General features: G+C 36.0%; 2 protein-coding genes across 3 annotated transcripts; one reads left to right on the forward strand and one right to left on the reverse strand.

Annotated features, from left to right (window-relative positions):
- Nucleotides 1-8,518, forward strand: LOC137637788 (uncharacterized). The gene is made up of 4 exons (XM_068369902.1): nucleotides 1-212; nucleotides 2,345-2,497; nucleotides 4,083-4,268; nucleotides 5,916-8,518. Exons 1-4 carry the CDS (start codon nucleotides 2-4, stop codon nucleotides 6,071-6,073), a joined length of 708 nt encoding a protein of 235 aa, XP_068226003.1. The 5' UTR covers nucleotide 1; the 3' UTR covers nucleotides 6,074-8,518.
- A 1,179-nt stretch (nucleotides 8,519-9,697) lies between these two features.
- Nucleotides 9,698-18,530, reverse strand: LOC137638387 (uncharacterized). Of its 2 annotated transcripts, none has more exons than XM_068370418.1 (5): nucleotides 18,399-18,530; nucleotides 12,588-13,217; nucleotides 12,358-12,441; nucleotides 11,950-12,126; nucleotides 9,698-10,302 (listed from the first exon to the last, which is right to left on the reverse strand). In XM_068370418.1, the coding sequence occupies exons 1-5, from the start codon at nucleotides 18,399-18,401 to the stop codon at nucleotides 9,781-9,783; spliced, it is 1,416 nt and encodes a 471-aa protein (XP_068226519.1). In that variant the 5' UTR covers nucleotides 18,402-18,530; the 3' UTR covers nucleotides 9,698-9,780. The 2 variants fall into 2 exon arrangements, with proteins under 2 accessions (XP_068226519.1, XP_068226520.1); XM_068370419.1 differs by lacking the exon at nucleotides 18,399-18,530 and adding an exon at nucleotides 18,240-18,360.
- Between the last annotated feature and the right edge of the window lie 204 nt (nucleotides 18,531-18,734).

Here is an 18,734-nt window from a genome sequence, read left to right on the forward strand (position 1 = left end):
CATGGATCCCTCGAAGACGTCAGTCCTCGCTGGGATTCTCATTCTCTCGACGATCTTCGGAGCCATAAGAGCCTATAATACTAATCCTGACTTCAGATCTCTCAATGTCAAAATGGTTAAAGACAGCAAGCTCTTCGGAACGTTCCTCTTGGTTGAAGATGTTTTTATTCATCAGGATTTTGCCCTTGTTAGCTATTTGACGGACACTTTTCGTAAGTAGTTGTTATCTTATTTCTATCAATTATTACATTTTCTTGTTACTTTTTTTCTTTTAATTTTCTTTTTTTGATTTTATTCTTCTAAATTACTTTTCTAATTTTTTTCTTTTTATTTTCCCTTTTCATTTTTTTCTTCTAATTTTCCTTTTTTTCTAAATTTAATTTTTCTTTTTTTCTTGTAATTTTCCTTTTTATTTTTTTTCTTCTAAATTTCCTTTTCTTATTTTTTTCTTCTAGATTTCGTTTTTCCTTTTTTTCCTTCTAATTTTCATTTTCCATTTTTTTCTTCTAAATTTCCTTTTCAAATTTTTCTTGTAATTTTCTTTTTTAATTTTATTTTTTCTTGTAATTTTCCTTTTTAATTTTTTCTTACAACTTTCCTTTTAAATTCTTTTCTTCTAGATTACATTTTTAATTTTTCCTTTTAATTATCCTTTTTCATTTTTTTCTTTAAATGTTACTTTTTTCTTTTTTTCTTTTAACGTTCCTTTTTTTACATTTTTCTTCTAATTTTCCTTGTTTACATTTTTTTTCTTGTAATTTTCCTTTTCCCTTTTTTCTAATTTTCTTTTTTTCATTTTTTTTCTTCTGATATTCTTGTTTTCATTTTTTATTTTAATTTTTCTATCTAAAATTTTCTTCTAATTTTCTGTTAATTTTTTCTTCATATGAATTTTTCTTGTATTTTTCGTAATCTATTTACTTTTACTTTTTGTAATATTTTATTGTCATTACATTTGTATAAAATTTAAATTATTTTTCAGTTTTTTCGTTTAATTTTCTGTTAATTCATTTTATTTTCATTCACATTTTGTTCTTGTATTTTTCATAAGCTATTTATTTATATTTATAATTTAATTTTTTTTCTTTTCAATTATTCTGTTCATTTTTTTTATATGTAATTTTCATTATTTTTTTTTATTGTCCTCTGTTGTTTTCCTATATTATTCATAAGCTTTTTATTTCTACTTTTGTAATATATTATTTTTACTTTTTCATTTTGTTTGTAATTTTAAGGCTATTTCTGAAATAATTATTTTCCTTATTTTTGTTTAAATTTTCGTATGTAATTTCCTTGTTATTCATTTCACTATTTGTAATTGATTTTTTAACCTTTTTAAATTTTTTAGTCTTTTGTTATTTTCTCATGTCATTTTCAATACTTTTTTTTTTATTTTCTTATGGAGTTTTCTTGTACTTTTTTATAAGTAGTTTTTATATTTTACTTTTTGTAAGTAATTCTTTATTGACCTTGTGTAAGTGGTTCTTTATAAACTCTATGTTACTTTTCGTAAGTGAACTTGTATTAGATTTTTATTGTTTTCATTTATATATATATATATATATATATATATATATATATATATATATATATATATATATATATGTATATATATATATATATATATATATATATATATATATATATATATATATATATATATATATATATATATATATAACTATGGCTATTTTCATAACGTTAAATTTGTATTGTCACCACTACTTACATGGCAATATAGCAAAATATATTGGCATGGCAATATAGCTAAACATGTTGAATTTTTTTCTTTTGCTACTCTGTTATTATTATTATTATTATTATTATTATTATTATTATTATTATTATTATTATTATTATTATTAGCTAAACTATGGTTGGATTGGAGCCCTAGGGCTTATAGCATCATACTTTTCCAACTAGGGTTTTAGATTAGCCAGCAATAATATTAATGATAATAATAATAATAATAATAATAACAATAATAATAATATTAATCCTTATCACCTTTCTTCACAGCCTATTTTTCCCTGTCTAGAGCCCTTGGACTTAATAACACCATTTTATAATAATAACAACAACAACAACAACAACAACAATAACAACAATAATAATAATAATAATAATAATCATTATCACCTTTCCTCACAGGGCTATTTTCATCTGCCTGGGGCCATAGGGCTTAATAACAGCATTTCCTAATAATAATAATAATAGTAATAATAATAATAATAATCCTTATCACCTTTCCTCACAGGGCTATTTTTCCCCTGTCTGGAACCCTTTCCCTAATTTTCACTCCTTCACCTTCTCTCCCCTGATTGATTGATTGATTGATTGGCAGATGACTGCCGGATGATGTGCTGGACTTACGTCGGCTGCCTTTCCCTCTCCTTTCAACCTGAGGGCACGAGCTTCCGCTGCACTATAAGCAAACGAGGGCCTTTATACTACATACTGAGGTCGTCCCCTGGGGCAAAGTACATAGTTCTGATGTGTAAGTATGCTCTAGATGTCTGGATATCTTTGGACTTTATGATTTTTGTAGTAGATGGGGTACTAATAGCTTCTGACCGGCTAGGAGTCGAACCCTGGTCCAGGAAACTTGTATGTACAGTGACATACCGCTTGGCCACGAAAGACGCGTCTAAATGTGAAAAATGTATCATATATGGTCTAGATGTCTGGATATCTTTGGACTGTATGATTTTTTGTAGTAGATGGGGTACTAATAGCTTCTGACCGGCTAGGAGTCGAACCCTGGTCCAGGAAACTTGTATGTACAGTGACATACCGCTTGGCCACGAAAGACGCGTCTAAATGTGAAAAATTTATCATATATGGTCTAGATGTCTGGATATCTTTGGACTGTATGATTTTTGTAGTAGATGGGGTACTAATAGATGGCGAAATCACACAAAGACAATAGTTTCTGACTGGCCGGGAGTCGAACCCTGGCCCAGGAAACTTGTATGTACAGTGACATACCGCTTGGCCACGAAAAACACGTCTAAATGTGCAAAATTTATCACATATATATATATATATATATATATATATATATATATATATATATATATATATATATATATATATATATGATCAGTTATTTTTGCTGTAATATAGTCTGTTAGCTAAGCATTAATCTTCCTTGCTTGTAACTGTAGTTTACTCTCAGTATTAGTCAGATATTTTCCCCAGGACATGTCTCTTTTTATTATTATTATTATTCAGATGTTATTCGTGTGTTCTTATTTGTTATTTCTCTTATAATGATAATAAAGATAATAATAATAATGACAACTCTGGCAGTTGATCCAGTCAAGTTCTCTCAAGAAATCTCAACTTTTACCTTATGCTTACGAGTTATTTTTTTTCCTACAAAATACAGCTTGTAAATACTGTTGTTTTAATGCATTGATACACTTAAAAAGAAAGTAATTTTAACCCTACTTTGTTATTATCTTTCACGGGTTGGTGACTGTAATATAACTCCTTTATTTCAACATATCCGTTTTTAACAGCCTGGCAACATTTATCCCAGGAATTTTACAGTTTTTTACTGCAAGTTTTTAACAGTGTATTATTATTATTATTATTATTATTATTATTATTACTATACAAGCTACAACTCTAGTTGGAAAAGCAAGATGCTATAAGCCCAGGGGCTCCAACAGGGAAAAATAGCCCAGTGAGGAAAGGAAATAAGGAAATAAATAAATAAAGAGAACAAAGTAACAATTAAATCATTCTAAAAAAAGTAACGTCAAAACAGACATGTCATATATAAACTATTAACAATATCAAAAACAAATAAGTCATAAATAAACTATAAAAAGACTCATGTCCGCCTGGTCAACCAAAAAGCATTTGCTCCAACTTTGAACTTTTGAAGTTCTACCGATTCAACTACCCGATTAGGAAGATCATTCCACAACTTGGTAACAACTGGAATAAAACTTCTAGAGTACTTCGTAGTATTGAGCCTCGTGATGGAGAAGGCCTGGCTATTAGAATTAACAGTATATGTCATTATGTGATTGTTCTCTCACCTAACGATAATTACATTTTCCCCATTACAGCTGCCTTTACACCTGCGCCATGGAGAATGTTGCCAGATGGTGTTAGTATGGTCATGATACCAATACGGCCAGGGAACTTCACGAAAGCCCTTGGCTCCTGCAGGAGGATTCCTGGCTTCGACTTAGGCAAATTTAATAGTGACGAAATAAAGAGCCTCCAGGCCATAGGAGTTGAAGCAGCAGCAGGTATGACCTTAGACGTCAACTCGTATTAGCTGAAGCAGCAACAGGTATGATTTTAGACAACTCATAGTAGCTGAAGCGGTGACAGGTATGACCTTAGACGTCAACTCGTATTAGCTGAAGCAGCAACAGGTATGATTTTAGACGTCGACTCGTATTAGCTGAAGCAGCAACAGGTATGATTTTAACGTCGACTCGTATTGGCTGAAGCAGCAACAGGTATGACCTTAGACATCAACTCGTATTAGCTGAAGCAGCACCAGGTATGATTTAAGACGTAGACTCTTAGTAGCTGAAGTAGCAACAGGTATGATTTTAGACGTAGACTCTTAGTAGCTGAAGCAGCAGCAGGTATGATTTTAGACGTCAACTCATATTAGCTGAAGCAGCAGCAGGTATGATTTTAGACGTCAACTCGTATTAGCTGAAGCAGCAGCAGGTATGATTTTAGACGTCGACTCTTAGTAGCTGAAGCAGCAGCAGATATGATTTCAGACGTCGACTCGTAGTAGCTGAAGCAGCAGCAAGTATGATTTTAGACGTAAACTCTTAGTAGCTGAAGCAGCAACAGGTATGATTTTAGACGTAGACTCTTAGTAGCTGAAGCAGCAACAGGTATGATTTTAGACGTAGACTCTTAGTAGCTGAAGCAGCAGCAGGTATGATTTTAGACGTAGACTCGTAGTAGCTGAAGCAGCAGCAGGTATGATTATAGACGTAGACTCTTAGTAGCTGAAGCAGCAGCAGGTATGATTTTAGACGTAGACTCGTAGTAGCTGAAGCAGCAGCAGGTATGATTTTAGACGTCAACTCGTATTAGCTGAAGCAGCAACAGGTATGATTTAACCCTGCTGTCTGACTGGGGCGTAAAGGTTTAAAGGCCCACTCAGGAATGGCAGAGGCAAGGAACTGTGATAATCCACTAGCTAGCAGGACAATTCCCTAGAGACTGACCTTATATACTTATGATCAGCGCCCGAGCCCCCTCTTCACCCTAGCTAGGACCAGGCAATAGCTGCTGATGACTCACCAGATAGACCTATAGGTTCCCCCAAAACTGCCTTTCTCAGCTCCAAAGGATGATGAGGTTGCAGACACTACAAAAAACTAACAAGTTTGAACGGGACTTGAACTATAGCAGGCATTGCAAGCCCTACTTTCCCTAACCTAAACCAAGGGCTATGGGTCTTACCTTACCAAGACACATCCAATCTAGCATGACATAAAGAGCCTTAAGGCATGAAAAGGATATCCCTCAACCTTACCGTTAAGGATGCGACCTAACCTAGAGCTATGGGTCTTACCTGAGATCCTCATGAACTAATATGACCTACAGAGCTGCCGTAGGTCAGGTGGCAGGGTTAAAAGTACAGAAGAAAGCTACAAATAGGCTGAAGAGGGTTATCATAATCATTCTACAAGAGATTTCATTATATCATCATTATCTGACTGTGATGTTAAGGGACATCTTAATTTTTCTGAGATAATCTGAATGTGCATTATCTTTTGTATTTCCAAAGAAGTTAGCATAGCTATTTTCTTAATCTTGATATTTGAGAGCTAGGGCAGTAGCTACCACCTAACAATATAATATGACCAATAAAGCCTACTAATGTTCTTAGTTTGAAATAACATGGTCTCTCCTTACAGCTGTCTCTGGGGAAACTGGAATACTTTGTGGCTGGGTAAACAATGCGGGCGATGAAGATGCAGATCACCAAATATATTATGACCCTATGACTGATGAAACTGCATTGGACAAATATGAAAAAACATGTGGTCCTGTTTGTTTGGCACGTTTTGTATAGAAATGATGATGCTTTCCAGTACCTCGACAGCTTCTCCCATTTAGAAAAACCAAGAGACCTCGTCACACTTGGTTGCTCAGCAAGAACTAGAGACCCCGTCATCTTCTTATGTCGCTAGGCAAAACCAAGAGACCTTGTCACAGTTGCTCAGCAAGAACTAGAGACCCCCTCATCTTCTTATGTCGCTTAGCAAAACCCAGCAACATTGTCACACTTGGTTGCTCAGGAAGAACTAGAGACCCCCTCATCTTCTCATGTCGCTTAGCAAAACCCAGCAACATTGTCACACTTGGTTGTGCGCAAGAACTAAAGACCCCGTCATCATCTCATGTCGCTTGGCAAAACCCAGCGACATCGTCACACTAGGTTGCTTAGCATGAACCAGAGACCTCTTCATCTTTGTATGTCACTTATCAAAACCCAGCAACATTGTCACACTTGGTTGTGCGCAAGAACTAAAGACCCCATCATCTTCTTATGTCGCTTAGCAAAACCAAGAGATCTCGTCACACTTGGTTGCTCAGGAAGAACTAGAGACCCCATCATCTTCTTATGTCACTTAGCAAAACCAAGAGACCTCGTCACACTTAGTTGCCCAGCAAGAACTAGAGACCCTATTATCTTCTCAAAGTCGCTTAGCAAAACCCAGCAACATTGTCCCACTAGGTTGCTTAGCATGAACCAGAGACCTCTTCATCTTTGTATGTCATTTATCAAAACCCAGAAACTTCCTCCCTTTTCTCATTTCTCTTAGCAACAACTAGAAGCCACTTTCTCGTCTCAGTGCTTGATGGATGCAAAGTAGGGAAGAAATGATGTTCTTTGTCATTTGGCAGAGTATCATGCTCTACATTAGATATGTCATATCCTTATATGATCTCTGACCCTTAGGCATTACAGTACTATACAACGGAAAGTAAAACTCACATGAATTTGCTTACAAACAAGGAGATTATGCATGATCAGTCCGTACGCTTGTAGGGGCACGCATACCTCTGGTCAGTACTTAGGTAGGTGACACACAATAAAAACTAGATATTATTTAAAAAAATAAAATCTGAACTTACATGGGTCAGGTCATGGATATTGCAACTTCCCACTAACGATGCTCTCTTAAAAATAGATTGGAAGCACTTCTTGGGATTCCTTTCAAGGAGAGAAAAATATGTCCCTAGTAACTGCAAGTTAACCTTCTAGCTTAGACTCAGTGAATCCATTGCCTATAACACTTCTATGAATTAAGCTGCTTCATGCACGGAAGGTTTACCAGCCATACGTTGACCTCTGCTATACACACTGCACCTCGCACCTCTTTATTCTTATGTGGCCTATTGTGCTTCCTCTGCACAAAGTTAGTCAATGATAATCAATCAGCAACTTCTTTACAATATTTGGTCATAAGATGGGGCAGCAACTACTTTATATGACTTAGTCGTACAATGAGGTTCCATTGCCTTTCTAAGACTCAGCTGAATAATGGGTCATATGATGTGGCACCAACCTCTTTGTAAGATTCAGTTAAATTCGTGGTTGTACGATGGAGAAGTTATCATTTTGAAAGATGCAATCACACGATGCTGTCCCGTACCCTTTGTAAGCTGAATGCTCGTAACACCTTCATAACACTCAGTTGAATGCAATGTCGTGTGCTTCGTAGGATTGAATCATACAATGGGGACCCAACTGCTCCATAAGACTTAGTTGAATGCAATGTCATGTGTTTTGTAGGATTGAATCATGCAATGGGGCCCCAACTGCTTCATAAGACTCAGTTGAATGCAATGTTGTACGGTTGGACAATAACCACTTTGTAAGACTCCATTGTATAATGGGACACCAATCACATAATAAGTCTCGGTTGAATGAGAAGTCTTATGATGAGACATAACTGCTTTGTAAGACTCAATCATACTATGGGGTCAAGGTCATGTATCATACTAAGGAAATATTATTCTAATTTTCATTATTGTTGTAACTAGTTTGGTTTATAAAACAATGCAAGAAGATAATTTCATAGGTGATTAGTCTTATTCTTATTATGTTTTCTTAAATCTAAATGTAAAATTAGCGTTTCTACCCATGGATATACAGTACTTGTAATAAAAAAATTACAGGCACAATGGCATCACAAAGCAATGCACTAGAAATGCATGCATGTGTTTGGATATAAATCAAAGTTCATATACGCACCCATAATCATCCATACAAGTATACTTAGAATTACATAAATAGTCCCGAAATGTTTAGCTCAACTTGAACTATTAAACTTTAGCCTTAGTGGATACTCCAATCTGTAGATAGACTAAATATTTATACAGGTTTATGGTAACTTATGTGTTCGTGTTGTATTGGTTGTTCCATATCACCGGGAAAATATGAATTTTCCTGATAATATCTGCTGTGAATTGGCAAGATTCTAATCAACCGCATTTTTCCAGAGCATAATTCTGGCTCTATCTGTAACTTAAATTCAATCAAATAAATACAATTGAATTTATTGATTCATTATCCACAATTGAGATTATTTTCTCTACATACTGACATGAAATGCATGCCAGATGTACGCACGGATTGTCTATCTACACCATAACTGAAATATATGAGATTCCAAGGTTGGCTTCACCATTGGTCTATCCAAGATCTCTTCTCTACTTTACACAAGGGTATTGGAAGTATTGTTTTATTTGCTTCAGTTACCTAGCCAGATGTCATTGATATTAGTAGATGAGTAATAGTTGGTTCTCTGCCCATCAAGGTGACAGTAACAAAACTGCTCTTGGAGCAAATATAATACTGGCATAATATGAAATAACAGGAAGTAATTCATGACAGTGGTGATACTTTAATGTAAATAAACTTTTGTTGTCATGGCAGCCAATCAGAATTCATATATTTGTCCTGCCAAGTAAAGAGAGCCAGTAAGAATTTCAGATGTTCATCACGCCAAGTGATGAGAGCCAATCAGAATTCAGATGTTTGTCACACCAAGTGAAATGAGCCAATCAGAATTCAGATGTTTGTTACTTCTAGTGAAATGAGCCCATCAGAATTCAGATGTTTGTTACTTCTAGTGAAGAGAGCCAATCAGAATTCAGATGTTTGTCATATCAAGTAAAGAGAGCCAATCAGAATTCAGATGTTTGTTACTTCTAGTGAAGAGAGCCAATCAGAATTCAGATGTTTGTCACACCAAGTGAAGAGAGCCAATCAGAATTCAGATGTTTGTCACACCAAATAAAGAGTGGAAATATAAAACTGTTAAAAGCAATACATGATTTAGTAGCTTTTACACACAATCTTTTATCTGTACAGTAACTTTTATCATTAGTTTTTCTTCGTCAAAAATGTAACCATAATTTATTTTCTGCATAGTTTTTAATTTCCACATATATAGCTTTTTTTATTATTTCTACTATTATCCTCTGACAGTTTCCTTGCTTTTTTTTTTTTATTAAGGTTTGCATTATTTTTTTTACTTCCTTTCATCATAATTTCCTGTACTTAAGATTTTCAAATTTTCATTATATGTAATTATCTTTAGAAATGTTAATAGCAAATAGCCTTATTGAAATCTATAAGACATAATTATCAAATAAGGATGATAAGCAATAATGAAATACTAAATACAATTGCCCTTATTTATTGGTTGATAAGAGTTCTTAAAATATATTAAGAACATTTAAGTCTAAATGGCATTGATGAGAAAGTTAGAAAGTAATTATAATGCCGCAATCAATAATGTCCACGTGCCTGGCGTCAGGATAATCCCTAATGACATTCTCCACTACATTGAGTCCTTCCAACACATCACCAAAATGATTTGCATCTCTCCAAGTGGGACTGCCTCGGGTGTAGATGTCAAACTCGGCCGCACCATCGAAGGAGATCGGCCCTCTGACATTGCCCGCTACGACTGAAGTAGGTTGGTAGATATCTCTCTCAATCTCCCTTTCCCAATTTACTCCCTGCATCACTGCATCTGATATCATATCGCCACAGTCTTCGTACACGCCTGCGGTGATGCATTCGCCGTTCCTGCCCCTGCGCTCCGTAGATAAGAGCGGAGTGTCGACATAGGATGGTCCCAGGTCTCCAGCACACATGTGGAGGAAATTCTTGGCTTTGTTACCCTCATCTTTTACCTCGATTACTATCCTTCCGTGATTTACTCCACAGAGTCCAAGATCAAGATACGCCCTGCGGGGTGTCAATCGCATCAGGGATTTCATCTGTCCATCAAAAAAAAAAAAAAAGGATCTTATTTAGAACTATTCGTATTATACATGGGAAAATCACGAGAGCTAATACACATTAAGCGCAAAATACATATTAAGTCCAGAAAGGAAAAGTGAAAAGACTTAATTGGAGTTTGTACTTCCATCTATTGACAACAGAGCAAGGGTAAAAGTTGACAAAACTGGAGATAACCGCCTCAAATGGGGATTAGCCACCAACTCTGAATGCCCCTGTGGGGTAACCACCGTAAACAATTGAACACATCCTATGAGGGTGTCCACTGGGCCCTCCTTTCTCAGGTCAAGACCTCAGAGAGGCAAATAACAATGCCATCCTGTGGGTTCTACACAGGCACGCTAAGATAAGATGATCAGACTTAATGAAAATGAACAAAAAGGTACATCGTATTCATTATTATGATTATTCCTAGCTTAGTTACAACCCTAGTTGGAAAATCAGGATGGTATAAGCCCAGGGGCCCCAACAGGGAAAGTAGCCCAGTGAGGAAAGGAAACGAGGAAAACTAAATGTTTTTAAGAACAATAACAGCAAAATAAATATTCCCTATATAAGGTATGAAAACTAACAAAACAGGAGGAAGAAAAATTAGATAGAATAGTGTGCCTGAGTGTACTCACAAGCAAGAGGACCAGTTTATTGATGACCTTAGATATGAAGGATTCAAGAGAAGAGGATAATAAAAGACAACTGGAAAACAGAGCGTGGCTTAAATTTAGTTTAGGGTAAGGCCATTAACATCATTATCATTACAATCTAAGCTAAAACCCTAGTTAGAAAAAAAAGCTGCTATACGCCCAACGGCTACAACAGGGAAAAACAGGCCAGTGAGGAAAGGATACAAGGAAATAAGTAAACTACAAGCTAAGTAATGAACAATAGAAATAATATGTTTTAAGATCAGTAACAACATTAAATTAGATCTTTCATATATAAACTATAAGAAATAAAAAAAATAAAAAACACGAGGAAGGGAAATAAGAGAATAGTGTGCTGGAGTCTACCCTCAAGCAAGAGAACTATACCCCAAGACAGTCGAAGTCAATGGTACAGAGGCTATGGCACTACCCAAGACTAGAGAACAATGGTTTGATTTTGGGCTAGTCTCTGCCTTCGACCAACTAATCGGATGAGCTGATAGTGATCCACGCGTATCTATTTACACTGCGAGTCCAAAGATGTCACTGGATGAATGTATTAACTCCAATTAAGTCTTTTCGGTAATGTTGTAATAACTTTCAGTGAAATATACTGATTTATGCGGCCAGCTTTAGTCTCCAAAAATTTCACTAAACAACATTCATATTAGCTTAGCTTGTAATAATACTAATCTATCTATTTACCAAGGCACTTTCCCCGATTTCGGGGGGTAGCCGACATAAAACAAATGAACAAAAGGGGACCTTTCCTCTCTCCATTCCTCCCAGCCTGACGAGGGACTCAGCCGAGTTTGGCTGGTACTGCTAGGGTGCCACAGCCCACCCTCCCTGTTATACTAATACTCCTACGCTTCTCCCAGCCTGACGAGGTGCTCAGGCGAGTTTGGCTGGTACTGCTAGGATGACACAGGCCACCCTCCCCCGATATACTTCTACTACTAATAAGAATTATAATAAACGTACCTCCACGACAAAGGAGTTTAGCGGTATCTCTCCTTCCTTCATGTGATCCACATAAGCTATGTTTTCGTTCATGATCTTGATTGGAGCAACCCTTTTTATACCTTTGGTCACCTTCACAGCAAAGATTTTCCTTTGGATCTCTCCCGGGGTAAAGCATAAACTCCGGAGTTCATTCACCTGCGGGATGTTTTTATAGTTAATCTATTAATCCAAAACATGCTTCAAACTCAACACTATGTTTTTTTTTTTAACTTAAATGTGCTTAATTTATCAATCACCAATATTTTTGCGTCCTTGGCAAATTAATATTCCAAGAGAAGAGGATGCAATTAATTGAAGTTGTGAATGTATGTGATATATCAAACAGTTTCTCTTAAAATATTACTCTTTTGAGTAAATTTTTCTTACCGAGATGTACACAGGCGCCTCTTTGATAGTTTTTCTTATTTCCTCTGCCACATTTCCCAACATTGTCTTCATCTCAACATAGCTCTGTAATGACACAACCAAGAAACAATTCATTATGAAGTGATGTGTAACAAGGTTTATTATCAAGAATACACAGATAATCATAGTTATTAATTAATCCTCTAACAACAATTGCATTTCAACCTTCATAATAATCAAAACTTACATACCTCTGGAAGGTCAACCTCACCCCAGTTATTCTTCTGCAAAGACTCCTGAATTGCTCTTAACTCTTCCATAGCCCGTGGACATGCTCTGGTTCCATGTTGGGTCAAATCTAACATTACATCCAGTTTATTCTCCAGCATTTTTTTATTTCGTTCAATGCTGCTTATGATAGTTTCATTGAAAGACTTCAGCTGTGGCAGCAATTGAGAAAGTTTGTCAATGTCATTGTTGCTGCAAAGAATGTGATCTTTCATCTCACTGAGGCCGTCTATGGCATCGATAACCTGAGACGGAGCTTCGAGGCAGTTGGTGACTCCTTTCTTGGGAAACTTCTTTCTGAAATCCTTAGAAGAGTTTTTCACAGGTGCTGTTTTAGTTCTGCGAGAAGTCTCTGATTCTAGGGCCATGGCTGAAAATTGGTTTGCAGCATCAAGAAGGCTTCTGATAAACATCATATCCTTGGCTGAATTTGCTGCAAAAATCTTCCTGCAAAAGGGACATTCCTTCTTTCGACTCGAGATGACCCCATCGATGCAAGGTCCGCATAAAGTGTGAGAACAAGGAAGAATTCTCGGGCAATAGACTTCACTATATCCATTATTGCATACGCCGCATTCCAGAGCATTGTAATCCTGTAGAATGAAAAAAACTAATTAGCTAGCCATCCAAAGCAGCAATCGTACAACTGATGAAACTATCATTGGCACAAAATATGGTGAAGAACATTCCAGTATTGAAATAGTTTTCAATGTAGAATATACAAGAAAAATCTCTCATTGGTGCATATATTAAAATCAGTTAGTGGAAGTTGTATATGAGTTAAACAAACTTATAAAAATGCAAAATCAAATGTGCTTCTTACTTTATTTCTTTTTATTATTTAGCTAACAGATTATCCCTTTGACTATTGTTCATGACTCATAAATCAATGCCATAAAAATTTTGGATTCACATACCTTATTCTAATGTAAAGGTAAAAAAGCAGAAAGTATTAATCAGAGATACAAATTAGCACAAAATAAAATCATGTGAAAGTCTTTCTTTCTTAAGCATTTAAGCTCCCCAAGCTACTTCAAATATATGATACAAATAGCCTCTACCATTCACTGATTTACGTTTCGTTGGGAAGGCTCACAACCAAATTTGAATATGTTCGTTTTTTCACAACCCTCTCGCTACAACATTCGTTGCATTTCCTGTCTGTTATTACTCAGTGAACTTCATGACTTTTACTTTGTCTACCTTGCCGGGTGCAGCACGCATTGCTCCCACTGCTTTTCTCAAAGGAACCTCTGCATTGTTAACAATACAGTGTCTTTGCTCAACTTGTTTATCTTATGCCTTTTCCCATGGCTCCTAAGAGAACTTCATCATCTTCTAAACTTATCTCTAGGCAATGGCATAATGGAATGACCTTGGAAAAAAAGTAGAAGTGCTCAACAGAAGTAGGTAAGGTATGTTTGCTGCCACTGTTGGCCCAATGTTCTGTGAACGAGAGTATTGTGCGGTGCAAAAAAATCAAACTAACGTTTCGTGCTACTGTAAGTGCAAGTGCTCTACGAAGTGCTAAGAATGTACCAATGACGAAGGAAAAGGCAATAATATAGACAGAGCATGTCTTGTACATCTTGAATAAGGACCGGGACCCGAGAGGTGTAGCAGTGGACTCTAATCTTATAGGCAAGTTCCTCTTCTAACAATTCCAAGTCTTCTAGGAGTACAACTGAGGAAACCAGACTGAGCACCAGTGAAACCTTTTATGCTACATCGCCCATACCTTTCTAAGCCTGGAAGGAATTGTTTGATAACTTAGAGAGGCAGTTTTCACTGAAAAAAAAAACATAGAGATGCCTGGGCAGGCAACATTTTTTTCAGAATGTGAAGCCAAAGACAATATAGTATATGCCTGCAAAACCTTTGTGGCTCAAGTGTGTGATGGCTTCAATTCTGACAATGCCTTCAATCAAACTGTGAAGATTGTGTCACTGGCACAGAGAGTGACTGTCAGAAGCTTTTAGGAAGCAGCTGGGAATGAAGTCTTGGAACAGCTTGAAGGGCATGATACTAAACTGACAGGAAGACATTGAGGAGTTGGTCTGGTTAACGAGCAAGGCAAAGAAAGAAAAAGGTAATGAAAATTAGGAACACGAAATTACACTCAAAAAGATAGTTGAATTATCACCGCAGCTAGAAGCAATGAAAAGCATTGCCTATAGTATGGATCCCTCTATGGGTCGTGCCTAAGTTTATACCTGAATTGGATGAAATTAATCTGTGGAAATGAAGTGGAAGAAAACAGCTCCCCATCACCATGTCCTTCAGCCTGCTCCAGTTATTGAATCCACTTAAGCTATAACCTTTCCCCTGGCCTCAAAGGAAATTCACAACAGTTATTATGAGGCTGTAGACAAACCTCTTTTCATCAAAATAGCAAGTAAGGTACTTTTTAGTATTTCTATAGCCATAGAGAGATATAATGTTCATACGGTATCACGCAAACCATAAACTACATAAAAATGAAGATAGGTACAATAACATAATTTTCAAGCAGAAATTTAATTTCTTTTTTATTGGTTCATAGCAGTGATTCAGGGGTGTATCTGTTTCCTTATTCACACAAATGGCATGTTACAACTGTATACCGTCAGTAATGCTTCCATAAAAGACCCATTACCAATTTTTAATAGCATTCGGTAGGGATATTACTGTATAGAGTACTGTACATATATAATATACACCACAGGATAGTATTTCTTGACAAGGTTTTCTATAGGTCGTGGTCAACTCACTACCCTATGTTAAATCCCAAAATGATAGTGAGTTGGCATGGGAATATTTGCCAACGTTTTGTAAGCTAAGCGGTACATGAAATCAGCAGCGACTAGGTAAGGGCTAGGGATCCAGCAAGAGATTCGGTTCTACTGTATTTTCAGCTATATCTGGCACCACATATTTCACTGCTAACAAATACGACTGTTTAGGTATTTTTATTTACCTGGAAACTGTTTTTCTTCTTCGCAAATTTCAGCCGGAAACAGAATGCCTTTGCCTGAATAATTACTTACCTAATATTCTCTAAATAAATACACCCAATGTCAGTGCGCTAACTCATATTGCTAGTTTCTCTGGCCAAAATGGCATATCGTAGCCATCTTCTGACGTAGCCTCTATCAGGTGATCTCTCTTGGCCAATCACCAATCTTCATTTCGAATATGAGGTTCATCAGTGTCCTTTTCAAACGGTTCAACCCTAACCATTGCCAAGATAACATGTCAACTGGTTTTGACTCTAATAATGTCTTGAAGATTTATCTAAATAATTTTTAACATAATACTAGAATTATTACTAATTAATAACAAGATTACGGGTTATTGTGTGTATAAGATTGCTTAACCCTTTTACCCTCCCGGCTATTTGGAAATTTCCAACCCTTAACCCTCAAGGGTTTATTTTTTTCCCAGCACATTTTGCTGTATACTTTTTTAAATTGCTCTAACAGCCTTAATTTTTGTCATAGAGAGGTCAGGTTGGTCTCATTCTCTTGGAAAATGCCTGAATTGTCTACAAAAAATATAAAAAATATGAAAAAAAAAAATTTTATAGCATTTTTTTGGCAAGGACGTACCGGTACGTCCTTGGGGGTAAAGGGATGGCTTTTGTGAAGCGTACCAGTACGTCCTTTGGGGGTAGAAGGGTTAAGCATTTTAAAGAATTCTTACTAATTGTTAAGATCTTAAGTTCCAGATCTAATGTTTATTATTATAAGTATTTCTAGCTAACCCACAACCATAGTTGGAAAACCCGGCTGCTATAAGCCAGCTCTAATAGGGGAAATAACCCAGAGGGGAAAGGACATAAGGAAACAGATAGAATAGTGTGCCTCAGTAGATCCTCATGCAAGAGAACTCTACCCCAAGACAGTGGAAGACCATGGTACAGAGGCTATGGCACTATTATCATTATTATTATTATTATTATTATTATTATTACTTGCTAAGCTACAACCCTAGTTGGAAAAGCAGGATGCTATAAGCCCAAGGGCTCCAACAGGGAAAATAGCCCAGTGAGAAAAAGAAGTAAGGAAAAACTACAAGCGAAGTTTAAGAAAAATATTAACATTAAATATTAAAAACTTGAAAATAACGAGAGAATAAAAGCCTCAAAAATAAAAAGAGGAAGAGAAAAAAAGATAGAATAGTGTTCCCAAGTATATCCCCAAGCAAGGGATCTCTAACTCAAGACTTAGAGAAAAATGCTTTGATTTTGGAGTGTTCTTCTCCTGGAAGAGCTGCTTACCATAGTTAAGAGTCTCTTCTATCCTTCCCAAGAGAAAAGTAGCCAATACAGTGTAGTAGTTAACCTCTTGAGTGAAGAATTTTTAGGTTATCTTAATGTTGTCATGTGTATGAGAAAAGAGAATAATGTGCAAAGAATAAGCCAAACGAATCACTGTATGCGTAGGCAAAGGAAAAATGAGCCGTAACTATAGAGGAATCCAATGTAATACTATCTTGCCAGTCAAAGTACCCAATGACTCTCTAGAGGTGGTATCTCAACGGGTGGCTGGTGCCATAACCAACTCGGTACCATTAAATGTTTATAAAACATTAAATTTGGTACCAGAAGAGTACGCGTTCTTCAATCTATAATATCGTAGTAGGTAGTAGGTTGCCAGGACACCAGCCACCCGCTGAGATGCAACTGCTAGAGTTATTGGGTCCTTTGACTGGGCAAACAGTACTATATTGGACACTCCTCTCTGGTTACGGCTCATTTTAATTTTACCTAAACATACAACGATTAGACTGGCCTATTCTTTACACATTCTCATATGACATACACCTGACAACACTAAAATTATCAAACAATTCTTTCTTCGCTCAAGTGGTTAACTACTGCACTGTAATTGTTCAGTGTCTACTTTCCTCTTAGTAAGGGTAGAAGAGACTCATTAGCTATGGTAAGCAGCTATTCTAGGAGGACACTCCTTAATCAAATCATTGTTCTCTAGTCTTGGATAGTGCCATAGCCTCTGTACCATGGTCTTCCATTGTCTTGGGCAAACAATTCTACCTTATTTCTCTTCCTCATATTTTGTTAAAGTTTTTATAGTTTATATAGGAGATATTAATTTTAATGTTACTATTCTCAAAATATTTTATTTTCCTTTGTCTCTTTTCCTCACTGGGCTATTTCCCCTGTTGGAGCCCCTGGCTTTATAACGTCCTGCTTTTCCAACTAGGGTTTTAGCTTAATAATAATAATAATAATAATAATAATAATAATAATAATAATAATAATAATAACCAAATGTTCGCAAGACTAAACTATGTAAAAAAAAAAAAATGATTAAAAAAAAAAAAAAAAAAAAAAAAAAAAAACAAGGAAAATCAGACTCTTATGAAGGCAAATACTGACTTCCTCAATTACCATCTACAGAAAACTACAAAAAAAGAAAATTACCAACAGAAACGAATTTCAAGATCGTTAAAAACCATTGAAATAACTCACTGCCCTTGTTATGAATTACATCACGCAACGGGAATAAAAGTACAATTCTCTTTAATACTTCAAAAAATTTCAAATATAAATAACCTCGTTTGCACAACTGCTCGAAATACTATATAAATAAACAAGAAAAATCATATATCACCATCTCAACAGTTAAACGACACACGATATCATAAACCTCACTTTCCTCGTTGTTTTCACAATAACAAACTTCTTTTCTGTCTCCCCATTCACTTATTTCAAACGAAACTTATAAAATTCTAACATGCACACATTCCTGAACATCACATGCATTGTTTACCATAGGCGTCTGGAGCTAACGAGTTCTTAAATACGGGAAAAAATAAGTAAAATTCCACCGGGAACGAAACACGTTTGCACTTCCACTAGAAGTTTACCAGTCACTAAGCAGCGAGTCAGAGGAACAGTGTTGCCAACTGTGTTTGGCATGGATGCAGGGTTGCCAGGTTGGCCTTTTTTCGGGCCAGAAATCTCCAAATTTACCCCTTTTTCGCGCTAGATACCTAAATTTGGCCTTTTTAAAATTGGTTAGCTTTAAAGGATATATTTTCGGCCCTTTTTACTATTAGGTTGGCCTTTTAAAGCTCCAGTTGATCAGACGTTGGCCTTTTCTCAA

The sequence above is a fragment of the Palaemon carinicauda genome, chromosome 3 (assembly GCF_036898095.1).
Source record: "Palaemon carinicauda isolate YSFRI2023 chromosome 3, ASM3689809v2, whole genome shotgun sequence".
Taxonomy (NCBI): Eukaryota; Metazoa; Arthropoda; class Malacostraca; order Decapoda; family Palaemonidae; genus Palaemon; species Palaemon carinicauda.

What these genes read in the sequence shown, in the direction of transcription:
- LOC137638387 (XM_068370418.1), bottom strand. An exon ending in AGGCGCCTGTGTACATCTCG is followed by an intron (nt 12,127 to 12,357) that starts GTAAGAAAAATT and finishes AACATCCCGCAG; the next exon opens with GTGAATGAACTCCGGAGTTT. An exon ending in TAAACTCCTTTGTCGTGGAG is followed by an intron (nt 10,303 to 11,949) that starts GTACGTTTATTA and finishes TTTGATGGACAG; the next exon opens with ATGAAATCCCTGATGCGATT.
- LOC137637788 (XM_068369902.1), top strand. Translation starts at nt 2, where the DNA reads ATGGATCCCTCGAAGACGTCAGTCCTCGCTGGGATTCTCATTCTCTCG. An exon ending in CTATTTGACGGACACTTTTC is followed by an intron (nt 213 to 2,344) that starts GTAAGTAGTTGT and finishes ATTGATTGGCAG; the next exon opens with ATGACTGCCGGATGATGTGC. An exon ending in AAAGTACATAGTTCTGATGT is followed by an intron (nt 2,498 to 4,082) that starts GTAAGTATGCTC and finishes TCCCCATTACAG; the next exon opens with CTGCCTTTACACCTGCGCCA.